Source organism: Rana temporaria, chromosome 5 (assembly GCF_905171775.1).
Source record: "Rana temporaria chromosome 5, aRanTem1.1, whole genome shotgun sequence".
Taxonomy (NCBI): domain Eukaryota; kingdom Metazoa; phylum Chordata; class Amphibia; order Anura; family Ranidae; genus Rana; species Rana temporaria.
This window is the reverse complement of record NC_053493.1, coordinates 116281059-116299588: the sequence shown is the minus strand read 5'-3', so window position 1 is coordinate 116299588 and position 18530 is coordinate 116281059. Positions and strand designations below refer to the sequence as shown.

Genomic DNA, 18530 nt, shown 5'->3' with positions numbered 1-18530 from the left:
ATGTATTTGGTTCAGATGGTGTCAAGTGTGTATGGTGTCAACCAGGTGAGGAAGGAAAAACAAAGTGTGTTTTGCCTACAGTCAAGCATGGTTGTCGGAGTGTCATGGTTTCGGGCTGCATTAGTGCTGCTGGCACTGGGGAGTTAATTGAGGGAACCATGAATGCCAACATGTACTGTGACATACTGAAGCAGAGCATGATACCCTCCCTTTGGAAACTGGGCTGCAGGGTAGTATTCCAACATAACTACCCCAAACACACCTCGAAGACGGCCACTGCCTTGCTAAAGAAGCCGATGGTAAAGGTGATTGGTAAAATTTCTCAACCTGTTATGCATCATGGACAGTGCAATACGCTGTACACGTACTAGTTGTACACTCACTATACACAATACACTATATACATTATGCACATTAAAGATAGATTTGAGAACTTTTGTCAGTATGGATAAATTGTTCAGCTCATTAACCGCATAAAGCTCAGCGTGTACAAGTAAATTACTATTACATTTTTCAGTTTATTGTCTGAAAATAAATTATTGCGTGTGTGTGTATATGACAGTGACAAGTTATCATCTGTGGAACTCAGATTAAAGGTTCCCTGTAACTAGGGAAGAAATGTTTCATTATTTTGGCTGGACTTTACCATCATCAGATAGTAAAAATGCTAAGTCTGGGCTGTGAACCTTTTCTTATAAAACAGTCAAAAACTCAAGTTTAAGAAAACAATATTTCCCTTTTTAATGGCTCCTTTGGGGACTATTGAAACCGAGAGGAAACATTTCAAATTCAAAGCATTATCTGAGAGAGATTACTGTCTGCCGATACATAGACCATTTTCTAATTTAAAACCAGTCTGGTTGCACTGTCCAATTGCATGACTTCATTTGTAGATAAACTGGTTCTCTTTAAAGCTGGCAATACTGTATATGGATTGAAATATGACTGGTTCAGAAGGAACCAGCTGAATTTTCACTTATCTATGGTCGTTCCTGTTCATGAGAAGTCGATCTATCGATTGACTTGCCATGAATGGTCCTTCTGGAAAATTTCCATTCAATCAGTCCTTGCAGCTAATTGGATGCAGCTCTAATCAGTGTATTCTGGGGAGTGCTGCTGCCAGAATACAATTACACAGTGGAGAGGATTCCCACATCCATATCAAATGTGTGGATGGATTCATAGGGTCAGTTTTATCATTTAACCCGCCTTACGTTCACTGATCTCCTCAGTGTAGAAAGACCTAGAAGTGCTTTCTTCTAAACACTTCCAGACCACAGCAATAAAAATTCTGGGGGCGTGGTTTGCCTTGAGGGAAGATGGCCGCTTAACCAGAGAGCTCCGTCTCACCTCAGCCCAATCGAAGCTTATTTACGGGATTACCGCTGTGACTTTCGCACGCAACATGGGGACGTCTTCCCATGGAAGCTCTGCGTCCCGTTCCCGGTCTCCGAGGGACATCCACGGCCCTAATCCGACCATCCCTGAACTCTTCAGGGCACAGAGGCCTGTCATGGCCTGTCATGGCGGCTCCGATTCCCGCCTCAACATCACCTCAGCTGCCACAGTCTGCCAGTCCTGTGGCGTGGTGGGGAACTGTATAGAACAATAAGAAAAAAAACATTCAAACAAACATTGAGAACAGAATATCTATAAACATTCAAGGGATCACAATAAAATAAAATTACTTAATTTAATATTCCAAAATAATATGGGATCACTAACCAGATTAATCACCCCCTCTGATGTGCAATAAAAAACATTAGGGGGAGGGGGGGCCCGAGATGAGTTTGTGACCTGACAAACAACACCCAAAAATAATAAAAAAATAATATATTTTTGATAGATATTAACATTAAAAATTAACAATTGTGTGTGTGTGTGGGGGGGGGGGGGGGGTTGGACTACAATGGAGGCCACAAATAAAGGGGGATATAGGGACTAGGCTAGGTGGGTTTGGCCACAAAATAGAATGCTGGACAGGTTGGCTAACTAAAAGATACATGTAGGCTAAAATATATTTAGAAAAACAGCATACATGGAGACAAAGTGAACATTCTCAGCATATTAAAAACAGGTTAAATAGGGAGTGTTTTTGGTAACAAAATTAAGCAGACAATATAGACATAGTTTGGGCATTGAAAGGACACCACTTACCTTAACATAGTCCTCCTGCAGAACCTGAATGATGGCAGAACAGGTCTCCGGGATTATGAGGCCCAGAGCCTGGGGGGAGATGCCCGTCGAGAACTTCAAGTCCTGCAGACTTCTCCCTGTTGCAAGGTAGCGCAACGTAGCAACTAGCCGTTGCTCAGCAGTGATGGCTTCCCGCATAACGGTGTCCTGCCTGGTGATATATGGCGACACCGAAGCCAAAAACTGCTGAAATACGGGGTCAGACATCCTAAGAAAATTCCTGAAATCATCAGGGTTATTTTCTCGGATCTCCCGCAGCAGAGGCATATGAGAGAACTGGTCCCTGCGTAGCAACCAGTTCTTGGTCCACAACCTCCTCCTCACCCTGTTTATGGAGCGTTGCCGGGATGCAGCACACATCCTAACAACAAGCACAGCACGATCTCGGCGACAAGTTCGTACCCGCAACATGGCTAGAAAACGGTCGTCAAATCAGATCAGACTAAAAATTACGACCTGAAGTACAGAATGGCCTCTGAAGAACGACCTGCAAAACAGCACCGTGCACACAAGAACGCAATGCCAAAACAAATATGTCCTAAATATAAGCACTGTATCACAGATCAGACGACAAATACACAAACTGTACAACAGAAAATGTAATTTAAAGCACAAACACAGAAAAGCGCGAATCGTCTCTCACCAAACTTTTACTAACACGCAGCAACACTATAACAGCAAAAGAGGCCGTCTTCCGCATGGAAACGACCCTTTATAGGGACGTCGTACGTGCTTTACGTAACTGCGCTTTGCTAGAGCTTTTTGAAAAAGCGATGGTGTGTATGCTACGTCGTTTTTCAAATTGAAGTTTCAAAAACGTCGTTTTTTTTCATCACAGAAAACGTCGTTTTTTTAGATCGCATAAAGTGATGGTGTGTATGCGGCATTAGATGTATTGGGTAAAAAGGTGAGACGCAAATTTGTACTTGCCAAAAAAACTTTTATGAACATAGCAATAAAGCTAGCAAAATGCTTGCGAGAGCTTTACAATCTAAGAAAGCCACTACGAATATACACTCTATCACTGATGAACGGGGACGTAAACTTCACTCTTCCTCAGACATTGCCAAACAATTTGTCAATTATTATACAAAACTATATAACCTCCCCCCGACTGATCCATCTATAACACAAGACACGAGACATCGAATGATTGAAGACTTTCTGAGTAAATTTAGCCCCACCCCGCTATCGAAGGCTGCCAAACAGGAGTTAGACATCCCCCTAAATAGTGAGGAAGTAGCATTAGCACTGAATCAAATGAAAGCAGGCAAAAGTCCAGGTCCAGGTGGATTTACAGCGGGGTACTATAAGACTTACGCAAAGATTCTAACGCTATTCTTTCTCTCTGCTTTTAACTCTTTTCACTTCACACTGAACCCCCGAGAGATCTTTTGTCTGCTCATGTGGTGGTTATACCGAAACCAGGCAAAGACCCCTCAGTAGTAACCAACTATAGACCCATATCATTACTTAACGTGGACTTGAAATGGTATGCCAAAACATTAGCAAACAGACTTCTCCCCTACCTCCCCCAACTCATGGACCATTGTTCAGGTCGGTTTTGTCCCAGGTAGAGAAGCGAGAGACAATACCCTTAAAGCCCTGAATGTCCACCATTGGCTCACAGCCACCAAAACCCCGGGATTTTTACTATCGCTCGACGCGGAGAAGTCATTCGACAGGGTGGCGTGGGACTTTATGCAGGCTACCTTGAAGGCTATTGGCCTCCCATCGATTATGTTGAATTTCATATCTACGCTTTATTCTGGCCCTACAGCGAGAGTTCAGGTAAATGGCTGCCTGTCGAGTGCCTTCTCCATAGCGAATGGGACCTGCCAAGGCTGTCCCCTCTCCCCTCTAATCTTCATCCTAACCCTCGAACCGTTACTGAGACGCATTAGATCCAATCCGAAGACATTAAGCTCCCCAAAAAAACAATTAATGTCCCTAGTTTGCCTTGTGGAACACTAAATCGCATTAAACGTTTTGGGTAGGTTTGGAAGTTCGAGATCTTGGGCTGTGCAAAGTTTCAGGGCAATTGATTGAGGTTTAGGCACTTTTTTGCTCATTAAGCTACATTAAGCCGATTTCACACAGTTTGGGGGAAATTGTTTAACATTTAAGGTCTTTTTTGTATGTTAAGCTCCCAAAAAAACAAGCTTAATGTCCCTAGTTTGCCTTGTGGAACACTAAATTGCACGAAACTTGAAGGATAGGTTTGGGATGTTGATATCGTAAGCTGTGCAACGTTTCAGGGCAATTGATTGAGGTTTAGGCACTTTATTGCTTGTTAAGCTACATTAAGCTTGTGATACATTTGCCTATATGTCTCAGTTTACTGCTCCCTGCTAGCCAGGTTATTGATGTGCTAATGTCCCCTCACTATTTCTAAAGGTTAATTGATCTATTGTGTTGTGTGAAGGAGAGCTGGGTTTAAGTGGCTTGGGTTAATTATTCTGATTGCTTCATTGTGGTAATTATCTCTCTATATGCGGGGTTGAGCGGTCTGGTTGATGTATTCAGTACAGCTAGTGCTCAGCGTCATTGATGTCATTGTCTAAAGAAAATGTGTTTCAGCATCGGCCCCGTCGTGTCTACCTAGTCATCTGTATGGAAGCCCCAGTGTGAGGGGGGCGGAGATTTGTCATTGTAACAGTTTTGGAAATGACATATAAGCTGTGTGTGTTATAACATTAAAGTCTGTGTTGTTCAAGCAGTAAGCTGGTCTCATGTGTGGCTTTCTGGGCGATTCCAGGGATATCCCTCCTCGTGGAATATTGGGGTGATTTTCGTTATGGGAAGAAGGGAACGTTGACAGGGATATCATACCGATACCGTCACAAAGCTAATTTCACATGAAATGTTTTAGTATTGTAAAATATAGCTTAACCACTTGCCGCCCGCCAATGACATATTGACGGCGGCAAAGTGGTTGTAGAATCCTGACTGGACGTCATACGGGGGCGTGCATTGTGACGATCGTTGTTGCAGGGTGTCAGTCTGACACCCCGCAACACCGATCTCGGTAAAGAGTCTCTCACGGAGACTCTTTACCACGTAATCAGCCGTGTCCAACCACGGCTGATCACAATGTAAACAGGAAGAGCCGTTGATGGCTTTTCCTCACTCGCGTCTGACAGACGCGAGTAGAGGAGAGCCGATCAGCGGCTCTCCTGACAGGGGGGGTTCGTGCTGAATGTTTATCAGCGCAGCCCCCCCTCGGATCGCCACATGGACCACCAGGGAAGCCCACCCTGGACCACCAGGGAAGGGCAAAAAAAAAAAAGGGGGGCAAAAAAAGTCTGGAAAAAAAAACAAAGGCTGAAAAAAAAAGTCTGGAAAAAAAAAAGATGCCAATCAGTGCCCACAAATGGGCACTGACTGGCAACAAAAGTAAATCAGTGCCACCCCACAGTGTCCATTAGTGCCGCCCGGCCTCACAGTGTCCATCAGTGCCACCCCACAGTGTCCATCTGTGCCACCCCACAGTGCCCATCTGTGCCACCCATAAGTGCCGCCCATGAGTGCCCATCTGTGCTGCCCATGAGTGCCCATCTGTGCCGCCCATGAGTGCCCATGAGTGCCGCCCATGAGTGCCCATCAGTGCCGCCTATGTGTGCCTATCAGTGCTGCCTATGTGTGCCCATCAGTGCCGCCTATGAGTGCCCATCAGTGCCGCATACCAGCGCCGCCAATCAGTGTCACCTCATCTGTGCCCGTCAGTACTACCTCATCGATGTCCATCAGTGCCATCTCATCTGTGTCCATCAGTGCCGCCATATCAGTGCCCGTAATTGAAAGAGAAAACGTACTTATTTACAAAAAAATTACAGAAAAAAATAAAAACGTAATTTTTTTTCAAAATTTTCAGTCTTTTTTTAGTTGTTGCGCAAAAAAAAATTGCAGAGGTGATCAAATACCACCAAATGAAAGCTCTATTTGTGGGGAAAAAAGGACGCCGATTTTGTTTGGGTACAGTGTAGCATGACCACGCAATTGCCATTCAAAGTGCGACGGTGCTGAAAGCTGAAAACTGGCTGTGACGGTATCGGTATGATATCCCCGTCAACGTTCCCTTCTTCCCATAACGAAAATCACCCCAATATTCCACGAGGAGGGATATCCCTGGAATCGCCCAGAAAGCCACACATGAGACCAGCTTACTGCTTGAACAACACAGGCTTTAATGTTTTTTCTTCTCAGCTTTTTATACAGTCCAAGACATTGAAGCAACAATGAAATCTCCACCCAACCCAATCACACACTAAGGCTAATTACTAAAACATTCTAGACAGGTCGGCACCGACCGACAATTATCATGTCTAATCACTGCACATTCCTTACACAACAAACCACCTTCACACACTTGAGTTTCCTAAGCAGACGTTTCGTCTGCTTCCAATTTGACACCTATTAACACCTCTGAGAATCACTAGGTTGTAGACAGGGTTATCACACAATTAAAGGCCTTTCAAAAGCTAGCCTTATTTAACATATGAACAGTCTTTACAGAGAGAGATGAATCGCACATAAAACACCTGTTACCTGTAACCAACAGCATTAAGTTAGCAGGGAGAGCATTAGACTGAAGCATATAGGCAATTGCATCACAATGGCCCCCCCTTTTCTCCCTGCTCCGGCAAACCCGGTTGGACCTTCCCTGGTCCAGTAGGGTTGACGGGTTCAGAGCTTTTAGTCCGAGGTTAACTCCGTTTGGCGTGACTGACCTCCCTTGGCAACTGCTTCAGACTCAGGTATGCCACCGGGTCTTCAGATCACACGTCGGTCAGTCCCCAAGTCTTTGTGCGATCTGCAAAGTCACCAGAAGTCAGTGTGAAGACGGCGAATGGGTCTGTGCGCCGCCATCTAGGTGTCCCGCTATGGGAGGGGGCAGGTTATGGCTCTGAAGTGACAATCCCAGGAGATTCATAAAAAGAAAAAGTTATATTTGTTGAAATGCTGTAGCACTGGTGCTCAGAGTCCGGGGGGGGAGGGGAATCAGAGCCCCATAAGGTCAGCCACCCCCTGCTCCCTCCGCAGCCGCCGGTTCTCCTCTTGGAGCTTCTCCAGCTCCATCTCCAGTTCATGCTGCTGTGACCTCAGGTGGTTGTTCTCCTCCTCCATGCGGCTTATGCACTCCTCCAGCTCTATGTACTCACGGATCAGCTCCTGCTTGCTCATGTCCTGCAGGCTCTCCACGTGGTCCTTCATCATCAGGAACTGGGTGGTGGTGTAAGGGGCCACCGGTGGGCCCTTGGCGAACATCTCGGCACGCATCTGGGACGCCCGCTGCGACTCCCTCTCCTCCAGTCGCTTCTTCTCCTCCCAGGTCAGCTTGTTATACGGCTTCCAGGACCTCTTCTTCTTGAAGGGTGGCCGGCGGTGCCTCTTTCTGCCCAGCTCCCTCCAGGGCCCCTCCGGCTCAGGGCTGTCGCCCATGACCAGCTGACAATGGTGTTCCCTGTTGTCCGTAATAACAGATTGTACCATGAGGGCTTCGTAAGGGGTGCCCAATGGTTCTTCCTGACCCAGCTCCTTTGGATCCCAAGCCGAGTCTACACAATGGGCTGCTGCTGGTGGGCGGTACCCAGGTTGAGACCAATTTGACCTGGTGTTGTCATTCATGGGGCAATTATGCTTGAAGTGACCCAACTGTTTGCACCGGAAGCAGCGTTGTTCATTGTCCTCCTGGCGTGGGTAGCGAGGGCTATATGTCATCGGTCTGTTAGGCGGTTGGTATCTAGCGGCTGGTGGGTGTGAGGGCGCCGTTGGTTGTGGGGGTTGTACCCGTGGTGTGACCTGGTTTGTCTTGCGAGTATCCGCATATTCATCCGCCAACTTCGCGGCCTCTGGTAGAGTCATGGGCCTGCGATCTCTCACCCAATCCTTGACGTCCGTCTGGATGTGATTGTAAAATTGCTCCAGGAGCATTAGTTGCAAAATGTCCTCTGCGGTGGTGGCCTGGCTGCTGTTAACCCAGTTAGAGGCCGACAGGGACAGCTGGCATGCCCATTCTGCGTAAGAGTCTTCCGTGGTTTTGCGTGAGTCCCTGAACTTCTGTCGGTGGGACTCTGGGGTTACTGCATAACGAGCCAGGAGCGCTTCTTTAACCCTGGCGTAGCTATGGATATCCTGATCTGGCACGGTCCGGAAAGCATCAGAAGCTTTGCCTGATAGTTTGCCTGACAATATTGCGACCCAGTCTCTTCTAGCTATTCGGTGCAGGTTACATTGTCGCTCAAAGTCTGCCAGGTAGTTATCAATCTCACAGTCCTTTTCATCAAAAGCTTTAAAAGCGCTAAACGGAATCTTCCTTGCGTCTGCTGTGCTGTACTCACTGTTCGTAGAAGGTGCGGCTGCTTGTTGGACTGCTGCCAGTTTTAACTGTAGCTCTGCGTCCCTTATTTGTTTATCCTTCTGTAGTTCTGCGTCCCTTATTTCTTTAGCCTCCTGTAGCTCTGCGTCCCTTATTTGTTTATCCTTCTGTAGTTCTGCGTCCCTTATTTGTTTATCCTTCTGTAGCTCCGCGTCTCTTATTTCTTTAGCCTCCTGTAGTTCTGCGTCTCTTATTTCTTTAGCCTTCTGTAGCTCTGCGTTTACTAACATGTCCATCACTTTCAGTACCACATCTGGCGTTGGGTTCGGGCCGAACCACGCTAGCTTCTCTCTCATTAGCTTGTTGGCTGGCGATTCCTCCTCCTGAATCACTGGTGTCTCCATCTCTTGTACTGCTGGCGTTGCTGCAATCCCGTCCTCCTGGTCTAGCTCCATTGATTCTGCCATGATGACCCGCTTGGTTTTGTTGCTAGCAATCCTTCCACGAACTTCCAGTAGTTCTTCCAGTGTCTGCTTGGAATCCGGGTGTGAAGGGGAATAGAAGGGAAAAATCCCACTGCTGCCACCAATTGTGACGGTATCGGTATGATATCCCCGTCAACGTTCCCTTCTTACCATAACGAAAATCACCCCAATATTCCACGAGGAGGGATATCCCTGGAATCGCCCAGAAAGCCACACATGAGACCAGCTTACTGCTTGAACAACACAGGCTTTAATGTTTTTTCTTCTCAGCTTTTTATACAGTCCAAGACATTGAAGCAACAATGAAATCTCCACCCAACCCAATCACACACTAAGGCTAATTACTAAAACATTCTAGACAGGTCGGCACCGACCGACAATTATCATGTCTAATCACTGCACATTCCTTACACAACAAACCACCTTCACACACTTGAGTTTCCTAAGCAGACGTTTCGTCTGCTTCCAGTTTGACACCTATTAACACCTCTGAGAATCACTAGGTTGTAGACAGGGTTATCACACAATTAAAGGCCTTTCAAAAGCTAGCCTTATTTAACATATGAACAGTCTTTACAGAGAGAGATGAATCGCACATAAAACACCTGTTACCTGTAACCAACAGCATTAAGTTAGCAGGGAGAGCATTAGACTGAAGCATATAGGCAATTGCATCACACTGGCTTGGGCGGGAAGGTGCGTAAGTGCCCTGTATGGAAGTGGTTAATGTGAATAACTTTTGGTGTGATTAACCAAGTGAGCTGAAATATGTTGGAATCGAAAGAGTCTTCTACTGTGTGAAATTTGGGGGAAATTGGTTAACATTTAAGGTCGTTTTCGTACATTAAGCCACATTAAGCTTCCCAAAAAACAAGCTTAATGTCCCTAGTTTGCCTTGTGGAACACCAAATCGCACACAACTTCTTGGATAGATTTGGGAAGTTGAGATCTTAGGCTGTGCAATGTTTCAAGAAAATTGATTGAGGTTAAGGCACATTATGGTACGTTAAGCTCTTTACATTAAAGTGGAGGTTCCATCAAAAAAACAATTTTGTTTTAAACTGTAGCTTACGACTAAAAAAGAAACATTTTTTTTTTTTTTTTTTACTCATCTGGAAATGCCTGTTGCTATGCGGTCCCACGAAATCTGCCTTTGAAACCACCTAGGATTCTGACATCATCTCCCTCCAATGCTCCTGGGAAATGTGTGTCATCATTTCCCAGGATGCAGTGCGCTGTCCAATTATCACTCCCCATCCAAGACTTCCAGGAAGTAAGGGCCAGATCCTCAAAAGGGATACGCCGGCGTAACTGCTGTTACGCCGTCGTATCCCTGTTTCTAACTATGGAACTGATCCACAGAATTAGTTTTCCATAGTTAGGCAGAAGATCCGGCATGTGTAAGGGACTTACACTGCCGGATCTTAGGATGCAGTACCGCATCCGCCGCTGGGGGCATTTCGTGTCGAAATGCCGCCTCGGGTATGCAAATTAGCACTTAGGGAGATCCACGAAGCTTTTCAGCTTCGTTTTTTCTCCGTAAGTTTTAGTTTGCAAACGCAAAATTAGGGCTGCTTTTACAAAGTGTAAACTGTTTACACCATGTAAAAGCAGACCCTTCTGTCCAGCGACGCGATTTTTTTTTGTTTTGAATGGGTTTTTTTTCGCGCCGTATCTTTTTTTTTTCCTGATGCAACTTTATTGACCCGTCGCAATCCACAAAGCTCGGCGTAATGTAATTTCGCGCTATGCACGTCATGAAAATGACGTCACGAGCATGCGCAGTACGGCCGGCGCGGGAGCGCGCCTAATTTAAATGGGAATCGCCCCCATGAAAAGAGGAACGCCTTGCGCCGGCGGAATTTAAGTTACACAGCCAAAAATTTCTAGGTAAGTGCTTTGTGGATCGGGCACTTAGGTAGAAATTTTAAGGCAGTGTAACTTAAATGGGAAAAATTAAGTTACGCCGGATCTTTGTGGATTACCCCCTAAGTGCCTGTAGGCTTCACAATGCCCACAAGCAAAATGACAACAGTGTAGATATAGTTTTATAAACTATCTTTTTTGAATATCTATGCGGATCGGCGGCGGATTGTAAAATAGTAAGTGACCAGATTTATATTATAAAAACGCAGGATGAAAGGACATACATTTAAAAAATGCTAATTGTGGTTGGAACTCCGCTTTAAGTGTTTTAGCATTGTAAAATATAGCTTAATGTGAATAACTTTTGGTGTGATTAACCAAATGAGCTGAAATGTTTTAGAATATGTTGGCATGGATAACGTCTTCTATTGTGTGAAGTTTGGGGGAAATTGGTTAACATTTAAGGTTTTTTTTGTACGTTAAGCTCGCAAAAAAAACAAGCTTAATGTCCCTAGGGAAATTGATTGAGGTTTAGGCACTTTATTGCTCGTTAAAGCGGAGTTCCGGACACAATTTCACTTTTTAAATATAAATACCCCTGTAATACACAAGCTTAATGTATTCTAGTAAAGTTGGTCTGTAAACTAAGGTCCGTTTTGTTAGGTTGTTACAGCATTTAGACACTTTATAAAATAGAAATTGACTGGGGCCATCTTAAGTGTGGGCATCATGAAGCCAGACTATATGACTTCCTGGATTTCAGCCTTGCAGATCTCGCACATGCTCAGTGCTGCACAAGCAGTGTAATAGGTTTCAGATCAGGTTTCAGCACCTGTACTGTCCAAGTCACATTATTCTTCGAGACTGGGGAGTGCACAGACTCCTGGAAAGTTACACCCACTACATTCCCAGGAGTCTGTGCGGTGTAGGTTAGGAAGCTTAAGCACCTAGGTGCAGGAAGAGGCAAGATTAAATATTCTGCCCAGCAACAACACTTTGAAGGCATCTAAAAAAAAAAAAATGTTTTCTTAAAGGACTAATGACATTTTTTTAAAACTACTGATGTAATGTTATATTTATGGGTGGAACTCCACTTTAAGCTACATTAAGCCAATTGCACATTAAATGTTTTAGTATTGTAAGATATAGCTTAATGTGAATAACTTTTGGTGTGATTAACCAAATGAGCTGACATTTTCAGAATATGTTGGAATTGAAAGAGTCTTCTACTGTGTGAAGTTGAGATCTTCAGCTGTGCAAAGTTTCAGGGCAATTGATTGAGGTTGAGGCTGGGTTCACACTACTACACTACTTTCATCCTACTTTGCTCTGCTACATTGGTCCTACATTTATCCTACATTGGTCCTACATCCATCCTACTTTCATGAACAGGATACTACTTTGGTCCGACTTTAATGATATTCAATGGGCCTGAAGTAGGATCAATGTAGGACCAAAAGTAGTACAGGGAGCATTTTCAAAGTCAGACCGACTTGTGTAGGACGCTACAAGAGGCTCTCATAGGGAAACATTGAACACAGAGCAAAGTAGGATGAAAGTAGTGTAGTAGTGTGAACCCAGCCTCAGGCTGGGTTCACACTACTACATTACTTTCATCCTACTTTGCTCTGCTACATTGGTCCTACATTGATCCTACATTGGTCCTACATCCATCCTACTTTCATGAACAGGATACTACTTTGGTCCAACTTCAATGATATTCAATGGGTTGAAGTAGGATCAATGTAGGACCAAAAGTAGTACAGGGAGCATTTTCAAAGTCGGACCGACTTGTGTAGGACCAGTTAAGACAGCTCTCATAGGGAAACATTGATTTTCACACGTCATGCTACATGAGGCTCCCAATGTAGGACCGTTTGTCGGACAAGTGTGAACCCAGCCAGGCACTTTTTTGCTTGTTAAGCTACATTAAGCCATTTTCAAATTAAATGTTTTAGTATATCCCATTAAACCTACACATATTTTTGTTACCTGTGCTAAGAATAAGTAGGAAATATTTATGTATTAATAATTGTAAGATAAACATTATGCATTAAACACAGGAAACTTCACTTTCACATTTGTGTCCATTTCTCTGCATTTTACCATCAAATACTTTTTCTGTAAGATGTTTTGAATTCGGTTTATATCATATTTATTCACCCACAGGGAGCTGCAGGAAGTAAAGGCTCTAAAGGTGAAAAAGGAGGGCAAGGACTAACCGGACTTCCAGTAAGATATTTCAGTACACGAAAATTTTATTTTTTTCAGATGCACCTCCAAATACTGAAGTCAGCTAGCTGGACATGGGAATTGTAAATAATATTTGCGTAAAATGCTTCCATTCGAATTAAGAGATCTATCTATCTATCTATCTATCTATCTATCTATCTATTGTGTGTGTATATATATATATATTATTATATAAATGGAAGCATTATATAAACAGTGTTTACAATTCCTATGTCCAGCTTGCTGCTTTCACTCATTGCTATGCTTTGTAATCAAATCACATCTTAGATTTCCTTTTGATTTTCCATCTTTGCTTTTTCATGTTACATATTATATTGGTGTGGTAAATCAAAATAATAATTTTTGTTTTATTATTATTTTATTTTCATTTATTTTCAGGGTGCTTTTGGTACTAAAGGTGGCACAGGAGATCGTGGGAATGCTGGAACCAAGGGGAAAAAGGTTATTTATTTCAAATTAACCAATTTGTTTTATTATTTACAGAACAAAACTGCGATAAAAACTTTACCTTATAGCCCCAATAATTTTTTTCCTAAGTTATATTATTTTATATATTTTTTTGCTTTTTGCTTATCACAAATTGTTCTGCTTATATGTGCCATCGAGTTTGGAAGAAACTCTGTGTTGCCAGGGCCAACTTCCAACAACAGTCAGGGCATGATGCTAGAGCAGTGTAAGTCATGAGCAAATAGACACATCAGGGGAGATTTACTAAAACTGGTGCACACAGAATCTGTCATACTTACCTCCTCTGTGCAGTTGGTTTTGCACAGAGCAGCCCGGATCCTCCACTTCTTTATCAAGTGCCCCCACAGCCAGTAGCTTCCTATGGGGGCACTGGAGCCAAGTCACAGCTCCATGTATCCATTCAGACACAGAGCCCCAACCCAGCCCGCCCCCTTTCTCCCCTGATTGGCTAAATTACTTTGATTGACAGCCACGGGAGCCAGTAGCGTCGCTACTGTGTCTCAGCCAATCAGGGGGAGTGTCCCGGACGGCTTAGATATTCGTGGGCATTGCTGGAGAGAGATGGGGCTCAGGTATGTAATTAAAGGGTGCTGGGGTGGCTGCTACACACAAAAGGTTTTTTACCTTAATGCATACAATGCATTAAGATAAAAAACCTTCTGCCTTTACAAATCCTTTAAAGCACTGGCCACAGTTTGTAGTTCGCTAATGAAGTCAGGTGTTCACTGAAGAGACCAAAGCTTCAGTGCTAAGAATCAAGCACAATATGCCATAGGTACAGCTGATCTTCACAATACGAAACCTGCAAAATCAAGTCAAGCAATGCACAACTATAGGTAAAACAATTGAAAAGCCTTTTAGGATGTATTGAGGAGAGAATGGGGCAGAGGGATACATTAGAAGCAGTTATAAGATGCCTGTTTCAGGCGAGGAAACTAATAGCACTAAAATGGCAAGCACAAAATCCACCCACAGTAGAGGAATGGTTTAATGTAATAAATAGCACAATTGGGAAGGAAAGGGCAACATGGATTAGAAGGGGTAACCTCAAAAAATTTAAAGCAATATGGGAACAGTGGTTATGTAAAATAGGTCGCTCACTTTAAATTAAGGAATGATGGGTAATAATCTAAGGAAAAGAATAGAACCAAAAACGTGTATGCACTCTAAAGTAAGATAGGAGGGAGGGAGGGGAGGGAGGGGGGAATGGGACGAATGGACACTTTTAATGTTTGTAATTAATCTCCTGTATGTACATAAAATGCACTAAGTATGGAAAAAAACGGATTTGTAAATTTCTCTTTGTATTTGTATGGAAATAATAAAAAAAAGTATTGAAGTTAAAAAAAAAAGAAAAGAAAAGTTAGAATATTAAAGTGGAAATACAATAAAAGTTCTTTATTTAAGTGGATTGATTGTTAAAATGAAGTTGAACTGAAGTTGAAATGAATTTTTGCGCAAAGCAACATAGATACTTAATTGTCCACCCCTTTGCCACTTATATATATTACCTAGTGCCATTCCATTCACTTACTGTAGAAAACATAAAATACCTAGTACTTTTAGGTATTGGGGCATGTGATCCTCTCTTCTTCTCCCCACGATGCTGCAAGGGTTGCCTGAGCAGTGAGTCTCTTTTTTTTTGTATTTACAATAAACGGTTCTTTTTTTTCCTGCAAAATGCTATACATCAAAAAAAATTGAAACCTGTTATTATCACACCTTTATGAGCTTGTTTTACATTCCACTCCAAAACCATGGGCATTAAAGGAGTTGTAAAGGAAAATGTAAAGGTGAAAAAACTTCAGTGAATACCGGCCCCTCCCCTATTTACTTACCTGACCCGTCGAAAGTCCTGTGTGCAGTCCCGAGATCCTCTTCGCCACTCAGCCTGGCCGCTAATTGGCTAGAGTGGATGGATTGAGAGCATCGCAGCCATTGGCTGGCACTGCTGTCAATCACATCCAGTGACGCGGCGCGCCGCTGTGCTATGGCCGCTCGCTGTATCACGGGAGCGCGCCCGCAATTACTCACCAATGCGATCGCTCTCACATGACTGTGGTCAGTACTTGCGGGGAGGACCAGAGACAGCTGCCGAGGGACCACAGAAGACGTGGATCGGGGCCACTCTGTGCAAAACGAACTGCACAGTGGAGGTAAATATAACATATATAAATAAATATATTGCACTAAACTGAAAAAAGGAAAATTTAAACTGTAGGCAACAAAGGAAAATTGTGAAAAAGTATAGAAAACAAGTGCAGCGCCAATAAGATCCGCCTGTGTAGAGGATCTTGTCACTAACAGAAAAATGTACAGTAGTAATCAAATAAAACTGTGAATAGGCAAGAGCAAAGAGTGGGTATAAATAAATATAGTGCACAAAAATCTGTGAACTGGTGCAATCAACCATTAATCATAGAATATCAAACAAGTAAACTTGTGCATACAAAATAAGTGATACATATAGTCCATTCAATATGAAGGATAGTCCATACACCGTATAGGTGGTAGAAAGGCTGTTTCCCCATCAGGTGGACTTGGGCAGTATATATCTAAAAGATGCAATCTCCGAAACGTAAACAGATAAGGTACTCTTACCGGATGGAGTGGACCCTCAACTCACCATACGGTGGGGGGTCTCAAGGGCATTGGTGGGCCGATTGCCCTCCCTGGTCACCGTCTTGGTCTCGGTCCTTTGAACAGGTCACCCGGACGTGATCAGCATCCAGTGTAGTCAGGATATCCCCGTGGCCAGGAATCTCGCTCCAATCCAGGTATCATAAACAATGATCATGTACCAATGTGTTCCAATCAGGGGAAAAAAAATAAAATGCTCTTCATAGCGTAAAAATGTAAAATTTAATAAAATATCTCAATATCAAAAGTCACACTGAAATCCAACAAAATGAATCTCCAAATCCAAGTCCAAATCAGCACACAAAAATATAAGAATATGACAATTTCCAGCAGTCACCCACAACAGGTACATAGGTAAAATTTTCGTCCATCAGTGCGCAGTGGAGAGTGGTAAGGACCAGTGTACCTGACCGCTTTTGACTTTAGACTTCTACAGGGGTGTACAACCGGACCCCCCCCCCCCACTACCCTGCACTTAAATAGACCACAGCCCTACTCAAATGTGACCCGGTTCTCCTCCGCCGCAATGTTTCGGCGTGCGTTCCATTACTCCATGTTTGCAGCCCTAACAAGGATGTATGCGCTCCAAGCGCCGGAAGTGGCTGGTGGAGGACTTCCGCCTCATAGTAACAGGGAAGCCCTATTGGGTTGCTGACCGGCCAATCACTGTGTCCATGCCTCACTGTGCCCATGCCTCACTGTGTCCACGACTAGACTGATGTTTAACATGCGAGTCTATGGAAGGGGTGCCCAGCTTTGAAAAATCGGTGCTCCCCGGCCGTAGGTCCCCCAGACAAAAAACTTTGCACACTTGTAGAGGAAGAGTGGGGCTACATGTGTGCCAAGTACTGGTTCCCCAAAGTCCGGGAGATTAGGTGCAAAAAGGTGACTCGTGTATAAGCCGAGGGGGGGCATTTTCAGCACAAAAAGATGTGCTGAAAAACTCGGCTTACACTCGAGTATATACGGTACTTATTTAATTTTGAATAGAGTAAGGAAGAGTTATATCACTTTTTTTACTTCACTTTCGATGATAACAGTAAGCAGGACAAATAGAGAGGGTAAATCTCCCTTAAGGGGACACAGACAGGATTAAAAACCTGCCTTTTGTTCTAATCCCACTCCACCCTATCCAAAACTAAAAAAAGTCCTCATCTTGTATGAAAATTGGTCAGTACTTGGACAGTATGCTAAAAATGTGATATACAGCCCTATTATTTGACTGTGCCATGAATCTTTCAGTCGTTTTGATTATTTATTTAATCCTTATTCTTATTTTTGGCATTATACAGAGCTGTTTTAATGTTAACTGAAGTGGTTCCATAGTACATTCTTTTTTTAATTCTTTATTGGTCGAACAGTTCCTCTATGTACTAATAAACTGTTCTCTTGGGATGCCACTGTTAAGATGAATGGATGGTGGCTATCCCAAAAATTTTTTTTTTTTTACTATTTATTCTTTATTTATCTTTTTTCTTTTTCACATTCAGTTATTTAACATTTCATTCGTTAAAATCAGGAACCAGAGTTATTCCTTATATACATCATAATCTTAGTACATAATACAGAGAATATGAAAAGTGAGGTCACATTAGCTAACTTGCTAGTAAAAAGGAAGAGCGAGAAAAGAAAAGGCAAAAAAAATTGAAAAAAATACCCAAATAACATTTACTGGCAAGGAAATCTACTCTTTTATCTCTTTGCAGTATAATTACCACTCCTTTAATATCTTCACCATTAGATTTGTAGGTCCACTCCCTCGGTCCGTTATCTCCCCTCCCCCAGTGAGGTTTCAAGGCTACTTTAACCATGGTTTTTCTGGGTTGGCCCGCATATGCCTTTATCTTAAGGTACTGTTTTTAATTGTTCTCCACCCTAAGTATGATTCTTACCCTCTAGAGAGGAGCATCCCTTTTTTCCAACCATGGTTTCCACATCTCCTCAAAATCCTTAAGATTGCCTCTTTTTATATAGACTGCTCTTTTTTTACAAATCGTCTTGTTTACTACCCTAATCCATTCTCTTATTGCCGGGGGTGTTATCGCCTGCCATCTTGTGGCTATTAATTTTCTGGCTTGGAACAGGCATCTCAATATTGCAACTGTAGTGGTCTTCTTCTCCTCCCGTTCCTTCCCGTATCCCAATACACACAATGTGGCCTCCGCCTCCAAAGGTATTCCGAATATATCTCTTAGATAATTTATCACACCCTCCCAGTATCGGAACAGCTTTGGGCAGCGCCACATCATGTGTATTAGGTCTCCAGTCCCTTGTCATCTAGGGCATTTATCGTCTATTCTTCC

At 43.4% G+C, this 18530-nt stretch overlaps 1 protein-coding gene across 1 annotated transcript in view; it reads left to right on the top strand.

Moving 5' to 3' along the window:
• Positions 1-18530, top strand: part of COL6A6 (collagen type VI alpha 6 chain) — a 286317-nt gene that overhangs the window by 192149 nt on the left and 75638 nt on the right. Inside the window, exons 25-26 of the mRNA XM_040353048.1 lie at positions 13036-13098; positions 13498-13560. Of these exons, the coding sequence (XP_040208982.1) occupies positions 13036-13098; positions 13498-13560 (126 nt within the window). The remainder of the gene's footprint in view (positions 1-13035; positions 13099-13497; positions 13561-18530) is intronic.